Raw genomic sequence first — 19,654 nt, forward strand, 5'->3', positions numbered from 1 at the left:
CTTCTCTTAAATAGCACCACCAACCTTTGTGAAGAAGCTGAGTGATCTCACTGTCGTAGTTGGGGAGTCGATTGAACTGCAGGCGACAGTACAAGGATCACAGCCCATTTCTGTTCTGTGGTTAAAAGACAAAGGGGAAATCATCAGAGAAAGTGATAATCTTTGGATCTCCTACTCAGAAAACATTGCAACTCTGCAGATTGGAAATGCAGAACCAACCAATGCTGGGAAATACATTTGTCAGATAAAAAATGATGCTGGAGTTCAGGAATGCTTTGCCATGCTGAAAGTGCTAGGTTGGTAGCATGAGATAAAAAACACAGTGTGTTTTAAGATGCTTTGAAATTTAAATTTTAATCATAATAATAGCTATTTCATTGTTCTAAAAATGTTTCTGATTTGCATTTCATTGCAGAACCTGCAGTCATTGTAGAGAAGCCAGGCCCAGTCAAAGTCACAGCCGGAGACTCTTGTACTCTGGAATGCACAGTAGATGGCACACCAGAGCTTACTGCTAGGTGGTTTAAGGATGGTAATGAGCTGTCCACTGACCATAAATATAAAATCAGTTTCTTCAACAAAGTATCTGGGCTTAAGATCCTCAATGCAACACTAGAAGACAGTGGAGAATATACTTTTGAGGTGAAAAACAGTGTCGGTAAAAGCAGCTGCACAGCTTCAGTGCATGTTTCAGGTTAGTTGGCTACTCTTTCTAAGTCGCCTCTGATCCTTTAGCTCCTTTACAAAGCCTTCAGATAGCAAAGTGGTTATTGTGATTGGCAACCTAAGAGAGTTGTATAATCTTAGGATTACTTGGCATGCCACTTTGACAGGCACCAAGGATAGATGCCTACCTAAAATCTGAAGGGCATGAATTATTGAAAGGACTTGATTTCTTCAGCTTTAATCTACATGTTGTCTTGGACAGCTGGTGTAATATTGTCGCTTATGAAAAAGAATGGAAAAAACAAATGGTGTTCCTCAAAGATTATAGATGAAAATTCCAGCATATCCTTAACCATTAACTATTTTTCAAATACTTAGCTGTTTCAGAGTATATTGCCAAAGCAGATACAGCAAAAAGTCACTAATTTTATTCTGCACAAAGAACTTCCTGCATTTAGGAATGCTGTATGGTAATTTCTTTTTTTTATTTTGAAACAAATGCAGATCGTATTATACCTCCTTCTTTCACAAGAAAACTGAAAGAAACTTATGGTCAGCTGGGTTCTTCTGCTGTACTGGAGTGCAAAGTTTATGGGTCACCACCCATTCTTGTTTCCTGGTTTCATGATGGACAAGAGATTACCAGTGGAGAGAAGTATCAGGCTACTCTTACAGACAATACCTGTTCTCTGAAAGTGAATGGACTTCAGGAGTCTGATATGGGAACTTATTTGTGCACAGCTACTAATGTAGCTGGGTCTGATGAATGCAGCGCATTTTTGAGTGTTATAGGTCAGTATCAGTAAGAAGCCAGAATCAGAGGATCCAAATTTATTATCAGAAAGATTTAATTTTTTCTTTGTTGAATATTTCTGAACACCGTGATCTTCAAAAGAAGTTCAAATGTACTTATTTTCTGTCTGTTTTATTTGTGTGCTTAGAACCACCATCTTTTGTGAAGAAACCTGAACCACTGGATGTTTTATCTGGGGCAAACATAACCTTTACTAGTATCGTAAAAGGTTCCCCTCCATTGGAAGTTAAATGGTTCAGAGGCAGCATTGAGCTAGTACCAGGACCCAGATGCAATATCACCTTGCAAGATTCAGTTGCAGAATTGGAACTATTTGATGTACCACCACTTGAGAGTGGAGACTACACCTGCCAGGTCTCTAATGAGGCAGGGAAAATTTCTTGCACAACACATCTTTTTGTCAAAGGTTTGTCCAGACTACTGCTTCTTATGCTTCTTAAAGATGATCTCTTGGCTTTATTTAATTTGTTTTCTTCCTGTTGTTCATTATAGAACCAGCCAAATTTGTGAAGAAGGTCAATGATTTAAATGTAGAGAAAGGGAAAAATTTAATCTTGGAATGCACATATGTGGGTACTCCACCGATTTCAGTGACATGGAAGAAAAATGGAGTGAAAATAATGCACTCTGAAAAGTGTAGCATCACCACTACAGACACATCTGCCATACTGGAAATCCCTAGCAGCAAACTAGAAGACCAGGGGCAATATTCTTGTCATATTGAAAATGATTCTGGGAAAGATACTTGTCATGGTACAATCACAATACTAGGTGCGTCAAGCCAGCAGCACTTCAACAAGTGTTGTTTGAACTACTAATGGTCACCATGCAATATCTTTTTATGCTAATGGTGTGTCTTTGTCCTTCAGAACCACCTTACTTCATTACACCCTTGGAGCCAGTGCAGGTGACTGTTGGGGATTCTGCATCCTTACAGTGCCAGGTTGCTGGAACACCAGAAATGATTGTGTCATGGTACAAAGGTGATACAAAGCTGAGAGGAACTGCTACTGTGAAAATGCACTTTAGGAACCAAATTGCTACTCTGGTTTTCAGCCAGGTAGACAGTAGTGACAGTGGGGAGTACATCTGCAAAGTAGAAAACTCTGTTGGGGAGGCTTCTTCATCATCTTTGCTTACAGTTCAAGGTGAATATTTCAATTTTAAATATAGAGAAATGGCCTATTTTTCTTAAGTATGCTTTTCAAAAAACAACAATTGCCTCTTCATTGTAAAACACTTTACTGTTTCTTGACGTGTGAGGTACCCTGTGGTATTTTCTTCTACTAACAAAAGCATGCCAGTAAAGTTAATTGAAATGCGGCACTTACTGACCACAGCTCTTCTGCGGCGTTACAACCCTCTGTATCTTCCATCCCTGTTCAGGATATTGCTTTGATTAGTTCCAGTATTAGCAGTCCTGAGGCTCATTGGGTCTAAGATGAAAAAAAAGAGACCTCTCTTCCTTCAATCATATGCACAGGGCTCTTTACAACAAGTTCAAAATAAATGATATGCTAAACAATACTTTTAACTGGAAGTTATGAGCAAAAATCCACCATACTCTACAGCACATTAGTCAGTGATTATTGATGAGTACAGCAAGAGGTGCGTGTCTTCTGGAAGACTTCACTGTACCATACTTGTTCTCTTACAGAGCGTAAACTTCCTCCTTCTTTTACACGAAAATTAAGAGACGTTCATGAAACTGTTGGCTTACCAGTCGTGTTTGATTGTGGCATTGCTGGCTCCGAACCCATCGAAGTATCTTGGTTTAAAGACGGCGCGCGTGTAAAAGAGGACTACAATGTTCACACGTCCTTTGTAGATAATGTAGCAACCCTCCAGATTTTGAAGACAGATAGGAGCCTTATTGGGCAATACACCTGCACAGCTGTCAATGCTATTGGGACTGCTTCTTCTAGTGGCAGGCTTGTCCTTACAGGTTGGTGGGCTGTGAAATCTTTAATGGAAATGTCTTAAACCTGAGTTTGTCTTTATGTATGGATTTAATATTGTACAAGAAATTCTTATTTCACGCAGTTTTACAGTAAATTGAGATTTTTAAGTGATGGTTTTTTATTTCTTTGACTCTTCAGAGGGGAAAACTCCTCCATTCTTTGACATCCCACTTGCACCTGTGGATGGCATTATTGGAGAAAGTGCTGATTTTGAGTGTCACGTTTCTGGAACACAGCCTATTAGAGTCACTTGGGCAAAAGATGACCAAGAAATTAGAACAGGAAAGAACTATCAGATCAGTTATGTAGACAACACAGCCCATCTGACCATCTTGAGAGTTGACAGGGGAGATTCTGGAAGATATACATGCTATGCTAGCAATGAAGTTGGAAAGGACTCTTGCACAGCTCAACTGGCTGTTAAAGGTACTGAATAGATAATATGTTGTGTTTACATTTTTCTTTCTTCAGTTATAAATGAAGTCAGACTATTACTGCAAGACAACTTTGAGAAAACTTTTGGGATGTAGCCTGAGAGTACCTATCTGGAGATACCTATGAATCTTTTATGGGAATTAGGAACGATCACTAATAGCAACAGGAGGAGAAATAAAACATTTTCTTTGGCCTGCTTTCTCAATAGGCTCTGGTCTATTTCGTTCTTAAGAACTTGACAAAACTCTTGGGGTTATTTAAATGGTGTATGACTTAAATCAATGTCAGATAATTTTTTTTCAAACAGGAAAACACAGTGACAATGACTGTAAGAGCAAGACTCCTGCTGTTTATCTTAGCATAATTTCACTTTAAAAATATATCCAGTTTAAATGAGAGTAAATATCAATTCCCCAATGTTCAAATTTTTCTTGAAGCATTGTCTTTAGATTTTTCATCTCAAGATAGATTCATGGAATTTATGTTCTTTTTACAGAACGAAAAACTCCTCCTACTTTTACTAAGAAACTGTCTGAAGCAGTAGAAGAAACAGAAGGGAATGAACTTAAACTTGAGGGTCGTGTTTCCGGTTCTCAGCCTTTGACTGTTGCTTGGTATAAAAACAATCAGGAAGTCCATTCAAGCGCTCACTGTGAATTATCTTTCAAAAACAATGCCTTGCTTTTACATATCAAGACTGTAGAGCAATCAGATGCTGGTTTATACACCTGTAAAGTGTCCAACGAAGCAGGAAGCGTGTTGAGTACATCTTCTGTTGTTATCAGAGGTTGGTTGAAGTCTTGTTTTTCTTTGCTTCCTGCTTAAAAAACAATTTCTTTGTTTTATTTAGCTGCAAGTATATAGCATATCTCTTATGAGCTGGCTTTACTTACCTTAACAGCAGTGATTTGTCCAAAGATTCACATAAACCACATTCTTTTATGTTAGTGATTTTTTTTTTTCAAGGAGAAACTTCTTTTCCTGTATTTGCTATGACTGATTCAAAGTGAACATTGAAATCTTTGTGAAATTTCTGTTGAATTTTTAATCATTCTCCTTCAGTGGAGTAACAGGGGGTTAATGCAATGAAATCTAAGCTTAGGCAGTTGACACTGCATTTTGGTAGCATGACACTTCATCGTAATAGTCTTGCAGGAAATTGCAGGTTTATTTCTTTAAAGATTTTTATATAGTTTTGCAACATAACAGTGCTTTTGTTCTCATACTATTTTTTGCGTGTAAAGGTTCGTGCTGAGAGGATAAAGATATTTCTTGCATGATTATATAGCAAATATGCTGTTATGCTCTCTTGATATTTATTCCATTTTATAACACTGTGATTGACATTCTCAGACTTCTGTTTATCATCCTCCATTCCTTGCCATCGCCTCCTTAGTAATCACATGTATCTCTCTCTTATATTCTTGATCATACTTTCCTGAGTATTCATTCAAGCATTTTCATATTCCAGAACCCCAAAAGCCTCCAGTTTTTGACCAGCCTCTTCAGCCAGCAGCAGCAGAGGAAGGTGATACCCTGCAGCTTAGCTGTCATGTCCAGGGATCACAGCCAATCCGGATCCAGTGGCTGAAGGCAGGAAGAGAAATAAGAGCCTCAGACAAATGCAACTTCAGTTTTGCTAATGGAGTAGCTCTCCTAGAACTTGCTGCAGTTACCAAATCAGATTCAGGAGAATATGTATGCAAAGCTTCAAATGCAGCTGGCACTGATACTTGCAAATCTAAAGTGACAGTCAAAGGTACAGTAACATGGAGAAAATAAGGCATATGACAAAAATGTCAACCAAAACGCTATCCCACCTCTTTTTCTGTGGAACAAAAAAGTTAATAATCTAATGACAAACAATTATTTACTTTTAGTTTTTTGTAAAATTGTAGAATCTGGTAAAACAGAGTATTGAACAATAATTTATATATAAATAGTGACATAAATGCTGAAAGATCAATGTCAAATCAATAGTACATTCCTACCAAAGAGATTAAAAAATTATTTTCTATCTAAACAAGAAATTTACAAAAATGCAAGCTAAATGGGTGAAATTACTTTGACACGCGTGTTTTATGGAAAGCATGTCAAAAGTGGTGTTTATTAAAGGAAACACAGAAGGAATTTGAACATGTGGCCTTAGAGGCTAATTGTTTTAACACTATTACAGCCCTGAGACATTTTGACCTTTTAGCTGAAAGTAAATATTGTCTAAACATGAGTCCTTCTGTGTAGTTCTTGCTTTACCACTGCATAAAGGACACAAGAGCCCAGCAGTATGCACAATTCTTTTTCACTACACGGTTAGCCACTAGGCTAAGGGCTAGTCAAAGAAAACCAGGAGAATTTAACAGATCACTGGTAAAAAACTGCAAGTAACTCTTAGGACATAATATCCAGAAATAGAATGAAAAGAGAAGACCTCACAAAAAAAAACTTACCCATTTTAGAAAATGAGGCTTTATAATTGCATATCTATCTATGGATTTGCATCCATGGAGAGTATAAATGGCCTGAATGAACAGCACAGTATGGTCCATTGTGGAGAGTTTCATCTGGAAAGTAAACTGGAAGTTGGTTAAAACAATAAGAAAATATTTTGCATTTTTACCTCTTGCATAGTATTTTGTTCCATCTCAGGAATTAATTCATTTTTTACAATTCATTCAGAAATATCATCACCTATGGACATTAACAGTTACATGAAGCCATCTGCTATAACTCTCTGACTCTGTTTTTTTAGAAAAACCGGCAGCTGCTCCAGCAGCTAAGAAAGCAGAAGTGGAAGGCAAACTTTATTTTGTGTCAGAGCCTCAGAGTATCAAAGTCATGGAAAGTAAGAACTCTTTTCAAAACAGTACAATGTCTTCTATTTACCTACACCTTTTGTTTGAGATGATGTCCCTCTGTCATAAACAGCTGGAAAGACTTAGCTTCCTCATTTGCATCTTTCTGCAGAGACCGTTGCAACATTTACTGCAAAAGTTGGAGGAGATCCAATTCCAAATGTTAAGTGGATGAAGGGAAAATGGAGGCAACTCAACCAGGGAGGCCGCATTATAATCCAGCAGAGAGGAGATGAAGCCAAACTAGAAATAAAGGACACAATAAAAACTGACTCGGGCATGTACAAATGTGTTGCTTTTAACCAACATGGTGAAATTGAGAGGAGTGTAAACCTGCAAGTTGAAGAAAGAAAGACAGAAGTTGTTGAAGGGGATCTCAGGGCAAAACTAAAAAGGTATATTGAAAGTTTTATGGATTAATTTGCTATCAACACAGAAGAAAAATTTTTATTATGCATCTCAGAACAAGATATAATTTTAAAAATTTCATTAAATAGGAATTAATGTGCTAAAAATAAAAGCACCTGACTAGACTAAGCTAAAGGATTCTACAGCACAGAACAGCTCTGAGATGATTCAATATTTCATTAAACAGCTTTCTGGGAATGAAATGCTGTGTAGTTAACTTCTGTTATTGATTTGAATAGCACTCCAACAAAAAGAAAAGAGGAGGAAGAGCAACCTATTGATATCTTGGAACTTCTCAAAAATGTAGATCCCAAAGAATATGAGAAATATGCTCGCATGTATGGAATTACAGATTTCCGTGGCCTCCTGCAAGCTTTTGAGTTACTAAAGCAAACCCAGGCAGAAGAAAGCCACAGATTGGTAAGATACAGTGTGACTGCAGCATTGGTTTTCTTAGGAGTAATATGTTGAACAGACGTGTGCCCACACTGTGAAGCTCTGAAGTTATGATGTGTGGAGAAATTTATGATTCCTCTTTAGATCTTTTAATGGCAGTTCTCAATTTCTTGCATGCTCAAATCCAAGAAGAAAAAATGGGCTTCTGGCTAAATAGGTTCTGTCTTCATAACTTGACTGCAATTGTTGGAATGGGAAGATTTCCTGGTTACAGTACAGTTACATAAAATTTGATGTAGGAATTAATTTTGTGTTGGGTAAACATGACAGCTTGACATTTAGTATCCTTTAATCTTTGAGTATATTCTGCATTTTTATAGGAAATTGAGCTCACAGAGAAAGCTCAAAGGGAAGATCAGGAATTTGATGAACTTGTAGCTTTTATTCAGCAACGACTCACACAAACAGAGGTAAAACATTTTTGGACTGATTTATGAAATATTCAAGCCTATAACAGGGAACCCTGAAATTAACTTAAACTAATATTTTCCAGCCTATTACTCTGATCAAAGACATTGAAAATCAGACGGTTTTAGCAGATGAGGATGCTATCTTTGAATGTGAGATTAAGATTAACTATCCAGAAATTAAACTGTCATGGTACAAGGGAACACAGAAACTGGACTCCAATGACAAATATGAAATTAGAATTGAAGGTGATCGCCACATACTGAGAATTAGAAACTGCCAGCCTGAAGATCAAGGAAATTTCAGAATAGTGTGTGGACCACATATTGCCAGTGCCAAGCTAACTGTGATTGGTAAGTTTACTTCTGAAGTATATATTTGAATTAGTTTACACTGTATTTATTCCACTCTCTGATCTCTGTTAAAATGTATGTTTTAACACACTAATAGAACCTGCAGTTGAGCGGCATCTTCATGACACCACTTTCAAGGAAGGAAAAACATGCACACTGACTTGTCAGTTCTCTATCCCAAATGCCAAGTCTCAGTGGTATAGGAATGGGAGACCCATTAAGATAGGAGGGAGATATTCAACACAAGTCTCTGACAAAGTGCACAAACTCATCATCAAGGATGTTAGAACGGAAGACGAGGGACAGTATACCTGCAAGCTTGACAGTCTAGAAACAACGGCAGATCTGGCCATTGAAGGTTTGTAAAGATGTAGAATCTCTTTCTTACAATAGTGACAATTTCTGGTGGTTTCATTAGCAGAACAAATGAAAATAAAAATAATTTCTGAAAGACAGATTCCAAAACTTGGAAACAGACTAAATAAGAAATTTTACTGTCCTTTCTCTTTGAACAACATGTGACATACTTGTGCAATTCAATTAAGCGTGTTCTTCACTAAACCATGATTGATGTCCCATAGCCCACAAGCAATCTGAGTTGTACTAGCTTCTATTTTCTTTGGGACTCTTATATTTTCCTTGGACTTTTTCTTAATTATTCTCTATCTTTAGTTTCCTTAATAGCTTCTCTTACAAAACGTATCTGCAAAGCAATCTTGTTATAGTTGAACTCTTACATCTTCTAATCTTCATTCTTATCTTCGTAGAAGATGAAATCCTTTTTTCTTACACTATTTTTTTTAAGATCTATCGGTATTATCTCATTAAAATTTAGCTACCTTGATGACAACAATAAGAAGGATACAGATACACTAAATGCAGTGGTGGTGCATAACAATTATGTATTTTTTCTTTCTAAAAACAGCGGAACCAATTCAGTTCACCAAGAGCATACAGAACATCGTTGTGAGTGAACACCAGTCTGCAACCTTCGAGTGCGAGGTGTCTTTTGATGATGCAGTTGTGACGTGGTATAAAGGCCCCACTGAACTGAGAGAGAGTCCCAAGTACAGCTTCAGAAGTGAAGGTCGTTGCCATTATATGACTATCCACAATGTTAATGCAGATGATGAAGGTAAAAATGCATTAAACAGTTGTGCTGGTGCCATTTTTTATCTGTTTCTTTTTGGTCTGGTTTTAAATTATAAAATAATATAAATATGAACATTCTTGGCTGCTGCAGGTGTTTATTCTGTAATTGCTCGTCTTGAACCAAGAGGAGAAGCAAGAAGCACTGCAGAGCTCTATCTTGTAACCAAAGGTTAGCAGATTTTCTAAATAAATTTGTGATCATAACCATGTACAAATTTCTTTGTTTGAAACATGATTGTGGAAAAATCAATAGTCCTAAAAGAAATCTAATATTCCTTTGCAGAAATCAAACTGGAGTTGAAGCCACCAGGTAAAGTCCTCAAGCAAGACTGGCATAAGACCTTGTCAATACTCTGTCATAAAATTAAAGTATTGCTCTGCTTTTTTATTATTTTCAAATCTTTTTTTCCTGGTCAGAGTAAGTATAAACTACATCCTGAAAAAGTGTTCCTCATCCACAGACATGTGGAACTATTATTCTCATGAGCAGTGGCAATGAATACTGAGACAAATCCATACTCAGTGACATTAATAGGGACCTTATTTTTTACAACATGAATGCCTCATTCTCTAAAACACACAAGTTATTTTTTTTACTGCTAAGGAATAGAGCAATGAAGATGTAGCAATTATTAGATAAGATCTCCTCTGTGCAGCTGAAAAAAATAACCAAGGAGATGAAATAGGTAAAAATCACCTCCTTATGATATGCAGTGATTTTCTTTTTTGAATGTTCTTAAGAGCCTACTGCAAATGTTGCAATAATTATCTAGAAACATTACATAACATTGTATGGGCTGGTTGAACTGAAAGGTTAATACAGTTAGTTATCTATCAATTGGCTAGCTTATCCTTGAGGAGCAAGATACAATCCTTGTATGTTACAAAAAGAAAGATTAAACCACCATCAGCTACTATCCTTGAGAAGAACACATTGAATATTTTAATTGGTAGTATTTATTAAGTCAATTAAACATTTTGATTTTCTAGATGTTCCTGATGCCAAGGTTGCAGTTCCACCTCAGAAACCAGCTGAAGGTAGGGTAACAAACCATACTTGTTCTCTGTCTGCACTGAACCAGAAGGCCAGTGGGAACCTCAGAAAAATCTTAGCTCAGCCATAAGATCTAGTTAATTGTCCCTGAGAGCAAGACTTGACTTGGATAGGCTTCTTTGCTGTGTGGAAGGCAAAAACTCTACACAGGTAGTGGTAGGATTTAATTTAATTCCCTTAAAAAGAGAATTTTTAAGATTTTCTCTTTAAAAAAGAATTCTAATTCTCCTAAAAAGAGAATATTTTCTGTTATGTTTTCCTATCGGTCTGTTGTTCATATCACCTTCCTTTTATTTCCATCTTCCTCTCTGACAATTTTTTAAATTTTCATCTCTTCTTTTTGCCACAAAATTATCTTTTAAACAAGCTGTCTGAATTGCTGCCTTTTGAAAAAATATTCTTTTAATTGTATGGGATTCTTTACATTGTATTTTTTACATTGGATTTCATGTTTATGGCAAATGGTCTCTCCTCAGACTCTGGTTTTGGACTATAGGCTACAGACAATATTTATACTTCTATTACCTCCAGTAGTTTACTATAAATGCCAGCAATTTGAACTTCTTGTGTTTTTTTCCAGGATAATTTGGTAAATGCTTGCAGTGGCAGCACGAAGGGAAAGATTTGATATTTAGATGAATTACAATCAGCAAAGATAGGAGAGTGATGGCACCAATAAAAATAAAGCTGAGGACATTCAGGGTTCAAAAAAGTAGACTGAGGATTTCCACTCAAATTATATTTATTAAGCTCCTGTAAACTCTCAGAATAAGCACCATGTTTGCTTTTATTCTGCAGCTGCAATAAAATAATATAATCCATTTTACCAAACCAATATTTTTTTTCATTTGCAAGGAAATTTCAAATTTAAATTTTATTCTAAATATTTCATTTTTCCTACAAGCTGCCCCTATTCCCATTCTTCTGCCTCTTGTTCCACCTCCAGAGAAGAAAAAGCCAGGTAAAAGTCCTTACAGTATTTGAATACTATATTCATGTTTCATTATGACGGCTGATTTTTGGATTTTGTTTGTTTGGCTTTTTAGGAGTTCTTAAGGTTTTTTAATTCAAATTTTTAAATCTATTATTTTTAAACAGAGAAAAAGGTTCCATTAAAGAAAGTCCCCCAAAAGGTGGTTAAAAAAGCTCCTGAAGAAGTCCTGCCACCTAAAGGTAAATTTTTTCCTTTGTTTGTAAACTTTTAAAAGAGTAAAATTATCTTGTGGAAATAAGGTGTTTTGTTTTGAAATAACTTCAATCTATCACAATTGTTTGTTTTATGGCCTTATGTTAAAAACACACATTTAAAATCCAAGCTGATCCAAGACTGCCTAAAAAATAGTCCCTTCTTTGAACCATCCGTGTGGGTGAAATACTTTCACTAAAAGTGAACATCCAATATGCCTTCAAATTCCACACTGTGATACCAACAATCAATTTATTTATTTTAAGCTCCTGAGGTGCTACCAGAGAAGCCCAAAGAGGTCAAAATAACATCCATGGCAAGGAGAGAAGAGATACGTGAAGAAAAGAAAATACAAGAAACGCCCAAAGAAATTTATGAAGAATGGGAGGAAGATTATGGTGAAGACCATGACTATTATGTCAAGGAAGAGGGCTATGATGAAGGGGAAGAGGAATGGGAAGAAGCTTATGAGAAAAAAGAAGTGACTTATGAAGAAAAAAGAATAATTCATGAAGAAGGTATTTGGATTATCATGTCATTTTATTTCTTCTCTTTTCTCATATTTATTATGAAGGTCCCAACATTTTGAACCAGGCAACATTTTGTTTTGTTTTGTTTTTGCTAAAATATTTGGAACCATAATATGCTGACAAATTTTAAGTGGTACTTGATGATAACACAAGATATCACAAGGTATGGATGGAGACAGGAATTGATACATTAGAAGTTCATTGTCAGTTAACTTTGCAGGTCTTTGAAACCTAACATGAGTTAATAGTGAGTGGTAAGGATATGTGTAGTTTTTAGGTTTTTGCCTATTTCTTCTATCATTTTCCTGTGCTCTTGTTATACTTAAATGTTTATTGATTGAAGTTATGGCTGTATTTTTCAATTTCTTGCATGTTATAACTGTCTTGGGGATTAGTAACATGTATGCCTCTAGCAACAAAATTTGGCTCTGATGAGAAAAATGAAACTTGGAGATAAGCAAAACATTTTACTTCAACAATTGGATCTCCAAAACTCTCTGTATGTTTTTAAAATTCATAAAACTATAATGGCATAACTAATGCCTTTCTGTCTACAGAGCCTTTAGACAACTTATTTTTTATCATTAAGTGATGTTATTTTTTTTTAAGTGACTGAAGTTCCTAAGAAAACTGTGCCTGAGCGAAAACCACCAGCCATTATAGCTGAAAAGAAGGAAAAGAAGGAAGTAACTGTTCAAAAAGGTATGAATTTCCCACAAAACTAACAGGAGTTAGATTAAGATATGCAGATTAAGATCTCTCATGCATCTCCTTCAAGATGAATGGTGCTGGTTATTCACATTTCCTTGGAAAGAAGAAAATTCTCATTATGTTGGACAGTGAGATGAGCAAGGGTCATGGTAACTCTCTTCTCCCACCTCATATTTCTGAGCTCTCTGCTCAAAGGTGGTTGAATCAAAACAAGAATTGATGGTAAAATCAAATTGAGCTTCAGTTATCCTTCCTTCGCCCTGTGTATTAGCCTTGGGCATGGGTGTAACTTTTAAGAAATTAAATGCTGCCTCTCTGGGAAGCATTTTCCACTTAGATCACTGCACGTCACTGTTCACCACCATTAAACAATGCACTGAACAGAGCCCCGTTTTGTAACATCCTGAACAAAAAACCCCAGCCAGCTCTATCTGGTTTGGATCCAGAAAACAATTTGCAAGATTACTTGAACAATAAATCTGTCTGAATTACTCGCAGTTGTCAAGAAACCTGTCGATGAAAAAGTGGAGGTAACCACTCAGAGGGTTGCAGAAGAAAAAGTCAAAAGGGCTGAGGGTAAATACTGTTATCTTAATGTTATGTTTCTGTGAAAGTTGTGCCTTTTGTTACTTAGCTGATCTGCATATGCTTTGTCTTTACTTAACATGGTCTGATCAATTTTTCAGTCTTTGAAACATCTAATAAAAGCTTCTGCTGAATCCTTTAAAAAGAAGATTTAAAGCTTTTTAGGGGAAAATACTAAATGCTAATATTAACTACCAATGCTTTAAGAAAGAAAGTGTGTTTAAAATTGCACTGGGTGAAAGAGTGTGTTTCATACTCAGCTGAAAATGTGAAATCCCTGTCTTGCTCAGCTGGCCATTTTGACCCATCTATCAAGATACTTTGGTTAATTCTTTGGTTATGAAATAAATATGCACCTTTATTCTCTTAGTAGCTACTTCATTTTGTATAGCATTTCCCATTCTGCAGCAGGATTCTGTCAGCTGCAATTCAATAAGTATCAAGAAATTACCTGTGTCCTAAATGCCCTGAGTGCCTTTAGAACATAGCAATAAAAAGAAACAAACACATTCCTTATGTTGCTTTATGTGCTTCTAAGAAGCCTGACTTAGCTGATGAGTTAGATTGTTTGCTGTGTTTGTTGTATTTGCAACATCATTGACAGATTACTGTAGACTTATTTTGATCTCTTTGCCAAATGTTTGACTGAATAACAAAATTCTAACATCAACAGTTACCAAGAAAGTTCTGCCACCAAAACCTACACCAGCGGTCATCGAGGAAAAAGTTATGAAAAAGGAAGGTACAGATGAGCATCTTTGAATTGCAGTTTATACTTTTTTTCCACACCCAATGTGTTTCTGTGCTTCTTTGGAATATGTGGGCCTGTGTGTATGTATCTGGATCCATAGAAGTAGTCATGCTGTGACTGCTCTCAGTGTTTAATTAGTATGTATACCATGCTTTTGTTTTTTATGAAGTCTGTTCTTAACATATTTGTGGATAGTCTTTTGGTTCTTATTTCAAGAGCCTACGGTCACACTGCAGTTTGACTTAGCTTTTTCTTCATCTGTTCTGCTTGCTGGCCTATCCTTACATAATAAATATAATTGTGTCCTCATGCCCAAAAATGTCTTTGAAGAACAACCTTTAGAATTCTTCTGATGTACTATTTGCAAAAGCCTGTGCATGCATTTTGTTTCAAATGTTTGGGTTAAAGGTGTCTGTGTCTTTAGTCTTTAACAAATACTAAATATTATACTTGTGTCCTTGTTCTTTGTTCAGTATTTTACAAAATGAATACTGACTGTCTAAATATGTCTAAGACTTTAATGTGCAATATGAATATAGACCTGATAAAAACTCACATGCTGACTACCACTAATGTGGATCTAGAATATTAAATACTAAAACAAAATCCTATCTTTAAAGTACCAACAGTAGAAACATGGACTGTTTCAGAAGAAAAGATGTCAGTTTCTGTCCACAGAGAAGAAGAGTATTCATATGATGTTACAGGTATGTACAAAACCAAAAGTCTGTGTACCCAAATCAAAACAATCTATCAATCCTACTATACTTTCTTTTGATCTATTTTTATGTATGTCAAGTTACATATTTAGACATATTGTACATTTGTCTTTCAGTATGCCTTGCTTTTTTTGTCCATTGTGTTATGTAGCATTAGTATTATTTAGCTTAACAGATGGAAATATTTCAACTATTTTATCTTACTATTGTTTAAATACTTTTCTTTAAAGAGCCAACAGAGCATGAGAAAACAGTTGAAGAAAGATTCTTTGAAGCTGTTTACCCAATTGAAGGTAGTTTGATTATTGATGGGAGTCTAAAAAATATTTGTCTGCTTGTGTGTTTAATTTGACTCAAAATTCAGTACATGCTGTTCATTTTCTGGATTAATTTTTTACATATTAACATATATGTTTCAGTGATGATTGTGTTGTGTACACACATATTATCTTCTTGAGGTTTTTCAGATTTACTATGGACATTGATATTTCCTATCTCAACATTTAATATCTTTAAAATTCCTATTGTAGCGCATAGAGAGGTCGAGGAGGAGGAAGAAGTTGTTTCTACGGAACTGGAGATCTCTCATGTTGAAGGTGAATGTCTTTGCATCAACATCTGCTCTGTTTTCCTGAACTTTCACATTATCTGTCTGTAACACTGTTTACCAAAGGATAACATATCAGAACTGAGGTCTTTCAATTTCTCCATGGCTGTGCTGTCAGAGATTCAAACCTTATTGCATTCTTATCTTATTCCTCTTCATGACTTTAAATAATCCCTTTAATAGCTTTTTGTGAGATGGGTTTGTTGTATCTGTTTGATAAAACAGGTTAGGTTTTGACATTTATTGTTTGCTTACACACCATGTAAAGAGTAGCCAGCTGTGGTTTACCAATTATTTTAGCTGTCTCCTAAATGATCACCACCTATCTTTTAAAGTGCCTGAGATACCAAAGAGGCGTGTTCCAGAAGAAAGAAAGCCTGTTCCTGTGCCTAAAGCAGAAGCTCCATCAGCTAAAGGTATTTCTACTGCTCTAGTAAAAAAGAAAGAAGCAAAGCCCAAAGAAATTTTCTTTCTTTGTATTATTTTTCATGTTTTCTTGCATATATTTAGGAATTTACTCTCTATGTGTCTTTGTTTTGCACTATCTCCATATGCATTATTTGATTTTGCGTTGTGTCTCTGTTGCACTATTTCAGTTTTTAAATCGTACTATAACTTAGCTTACAGCTTGAATTTGTCTCAGCTTGGGTCCTTCTCTCTCTTAACTATCTTGTACTTATTATTTCTATTTAAGTTGTGTGGCTTTTTCAGGCGAGTGTAGAGTGTTTTTACTTCAAGAGAGTAAAATGAAAGGTGCTAGTGCAGTGATTTTAACATAGGACTTTTTTACTGTATCATTATGTCTTTCCTGTACTGTCCAAATTTGTACACAAAAGGCTGTACATTGTATTGTGTCAGTTGCAGTGCTCATCTCCTTGTCCAAGCACTGACTCCATTGTAAAAAAACAATCTTGGATTATTCAAATCTGGATTAGTGTTCCAAAAACTAAAGATCTCTTACTTTAACAATGTTTCCCAAAGTGCCTGAAGCCCCTAAGAAACCTGTTCCAGAAAAGAAAGTTGCTGTTGCTAAAAAGGAGGTGACTCCCCCAGCAAAAGGTACAGCATCTTTTGAATGTGGGCTTTAACCAGTTCTGTGCTATTGTCCCCTTTTCCTAACTTCTCTTATATTCTCAACACATATGATAAATGTAATCTTTGTGTGTTATGTGTGAATGTCTGTTCTCATCTAAGGCATTCAAAAGCCTTAGAAGGATAGCCTAGATTAATTTTAATACCTTAAGAGATTTTGAAGGGCCTAGAAAAACTGTGCCTGAAGAAAAAGGACATGTTCCTTTTCCCAACACTTACTCTCTCCCAACACTTTCCCAACTCCAACAAGTGTGCATTACTTGTTGAGTTTTATTTTCCTGTTTGTGTGTAAGCATGTTTGTGTTAGAATTTATCTTTTGTGTATAATTCTCTGTTCATCCATGAGATTTTTTAAAACCTGGTAGTATATTTGAGCATCTCATTCTTCAGTTAAGGAATCAGTCTTAAAGTATTTGATAGTCTTCCAGCAACTGGTTTGATTTTGTTTTGTATCAAACATATGTTGCTCTTGTCATAGATCTTTCTATGTTAAGTGTATGAATGTGTTATGTGTTGTGTCTTGATATTCTTACAAATGGAAGATGTCTATCTATTAATGAAATCTGTAATACTCCAATAAATCTTTGAAATTTAGAATTCAGTTATCTTATACTTTATGGTTTTTTAAGTGCCAGAGGTTCCTAAGAAAGCTCCCCCAGAGAAAAAGGTTGCTGTTCCAAAAAGAGAGGAATCTCCAACACCTAAAGGTACACTTTAAAAAATAATGTTCTTTTCTTATTATCTTAAGCATCTTATTTATGTCAAATTTAGGATTTTATTGCTAAATTAATCTGGTTTTACTGGTACTTCATCTATGTTAATGTGTATCTTTTGTGTCAGTTTTGTGTATAGGTGTGCTGTAGATTTATTCTATAAAAACTTGCTAATTTAAGCTGATTATATTATAATTAAGATCTTTGAAGTGCCAGAAATACCTAAAAAACCAGTTCCAGAAGAAAAATTGCCATGTATTCCTAAAGTAGATACTCCCCCTGAAAAATACAGCTCATTTTAATATCATTTATTGTAATCTTTAGAACATAACATTTATCTCATTTTGGTCAACTGTCATGTTTGGTAAGCAAAACATATTCATGTGTAATCTTTCTCAACAACACATTTCTCTTGTGTGAAAACTGCATGTGTCAGTTTTTACTTCAAATGTTCTAAAACAAATACTTTTTTTAAGTGCCTGCAGTTCCTAAGAAACCTGTCCCTAAAGAAAAAGTAATTCCTGCTGTTCCTAAAAAAATTGAGGCTCCTCCAGCTAAAGGTATGCTTTGCAGCAGAATACAAGAATATGCTATTTCTCAGCTTCTGTCTATTAGTTCTGTGCTGTTATTAGTTGTTGATTTGTGCTTCTCCTGTGAGTTCTGCTGCTCTGATTTACACAATGAATCATTACAGTATGTTGTATCTCGTGTCCAATACTTACATAGTATTCTTTCTAAATATTGAATCTCTGTTATATGTTATGTGCTCAGTACCCTTATTTGGAAACCTAGATTTAGCATTTCAAAAATTTGTTTCACAATGGAATTGGGAAAGCATACATTTAATATCATTATCTTCCAAAGTGCCTGAAGTGCAGAAGAAAGCCACTTTTGAAGAAAGAGTACTTATCACAGAAGAGAGAATATCTGTTGCCATTCCAGAGGAAATCCCATCACCTGAAGGTACACTATAAGCAGACAATAGTGAGAAACTTGCGCTATGTCTGCAAGTCTGTTGTTCTAATATCAAGATCAAAATAACACCAAACATTTTTTGATAGTTATCTTGTATAAGTTTTGTGCTGAACTGCAGGCAGTTCAAAGCCTCCTAAAGTGCTATTTACAATTTCAGTCTTGAATGTCAGGATCCCACCACATTGACATGGAAACTCTACTACTGAATACAATAATCTTCAGATGAGGGCCTCATAAATTTGCAGTAGCAAATTTATTTTATTTTTAGACTCTACAAATTAGGGCTGTAACCATCCATTTGTCATACTACCAAGCTTTCTGTAGCCCTCAAGATAAAATACTGCTTCCCTTCTCACCAGCTTTCACTTAACATTCTCGTCTTCAGGGAAGATTGAGATCAGTTGTTTTAAGTTAGTATAATTCCACATAATATCTGCTTCAGGATAACTTCAAGAATGCTGAAACAGCATTTTGTTGGATTTTATGTCCCATTAATAACTACCCAGTCAAGAAAATTTGCCCTTTCTTTTTAAAACCATAAATGAATTTTTAGAAGAAAATTTGGAACATGTCTATCTAAAATATGAACAAATGCACATCCAAATGGATACATGCAGTGTTAATTTCTGTTTGTCTCCTGAAAATTAATCTTTTCTCCAGAACCAGTTGAGGTTTTCCCTGATACAGTCACCTTTTTAGATGAGTACATGCCAGGATTTCCTTTCAGTTCTTGTCCTATCCATCTCATTTTTTCCTTTCCTCACTTTCATACAGTTGGATCAAGGAGAAACCTCTAATTCTTTGACTATTGTTCCCCCACTTCAGCTGTTGTGATGGGGAAATTTGGGGAGCTGAGGAATTCTAATAAACTGACAGTTGACAAGTGAATGGTATTAGATACAGCAACACACAGTAGGGAACCTGGGACATGGACAAACCACATAATTTAGAACAAATCATACATATGCATACGGTGCACAGCACTTTCTGGATTGTATGCATATCTGTCATTACCATCTGGAACTTCTAAGAATCAGACTTCATCTTCTCTATCCATCAATCCTTCCCTCTCTCCATTTATCCATCCTGCAAAAATATTAAAACTAATAATTTTCCTTAAAGAACCAACGGTTGAAGAATGGTCTGAAGAAGAAAGAGAGGAAGTATCTATTTCCATCCACAGAGAAGAAATTTCTGAAGGTATGACAACAATTCAGGAACACTAG

General features: G+C 35.6%; 1 protein-coding gene across 1 annotated transcript in view; it reads left to right on the top strand.

The window, feature by feature from the left end:
• The window catches only part of TTN (titin), a 235,893-nt gene that overhangs the window by 74,897 nt on the left and 141,342 nt on the right, over positions 1-19,654 (top strand). The window contains exons 85-114 of the mRNA XM_058028137.1: positions 15-296; positions 416-694; positions 1,171-1,458; positions 1,608-1,886; positions 1,973-2,251; positions 2,350-2,628; positions 3,138-3,425; positions 3,580-3,867; positions 4,373-4,663; positions 5,348-5,635; positions 6,626-6,718; positions 6,841-7,123; positions 7,376-7,556; positions 7,913-8,002; positions 8,086-8,353; positions 8,451-8,711; positions 9,279-9,488; positions 9,597-9,674; positions 9,789-9,815; positions 10,496-10,543; positions 11,464-11,520; positions 11,658-11,732; positions 12,012-12,263; positions 12,885-12,977; positions 13,485-13,562; positions 14,245-14,313; positions 14,943-15,029; positions 15,272-15,334; positions 15,572-15,637; positions 15,984-16,064. Of these exons, the coding sequence (XP_057884120.1) occupies positions 15-296; positions 416-694; positions 1,171-1,458; positions 1,608-1,886; positions 1,973-2,251; positions 2,350-2,628; positions 3,138-3,425; positions 3,580-3,867; positions 4,373-4,663; positions 5,348-5,635; positions 6,626-6,718; positions 6,841-7,123; positions 7,376-7,556; positions 7,913-8,002; positions 8,086-8,353; positions 8,451-8,711; positions 9,279-9,488; positions 9,597-9,674; positions 9,789-9,815; positions 10,496-10,543; positions 11,464-11,520; positions 11,658-11,732; positions 12,012-12,263; positions 12,885-12,977; positions 13,485-13,562; positions 14,245-14,313; positions 14,943-15,029; positions 15,272-15,334; positions 15,572-15,637; positions 15,984-16,064 (5,301 nt within the window). The remainder of the gene's footprint in view (positions 1-14; positions 297-415; positions 695-1,170; positions 1,459-1,607; positions 1,887-1,972; positions 2,252-2,349; positions 2,629-3,137; positions 3,426-3,579; positions 3,868-4,372; positions 4,664-5,347; positions 5,636-6,625; positions 6,719-6,840; positions 7,124-7,375; positions 7,557-7,912; positions 8,003-8,085; positions 8,354-8,450; positions 8,712-9,278; positions 9,489-9,596; positions 9,675-9,788; positions 9,816-10,495; positions 10,544-11,463; positions 11,521-11,657; positions 11,733-12,011; positions 12,264-12,884; positions 12,978-13,484; positions 13,563-14,244; positions 14,314-14,942; positions 15,030-15,271; positions 15,335-15,571; positions 15,638-15,983; positions 16,065-19,654) is intronic.

This window comes from Melospiza georgiana, chromosome 7 (assembly GCF_028018845.1).
Source record: "Melospiza georgiana isolate bMelGeo1 chromosome 7, bMelGeo1.pri, whole genome shotgun sequence".
NCBI lineage: Eukaryota > Metazoa > Chordata > Aves > Passeriformes > Passerellidae > Melospiza > Melospiza georgiana.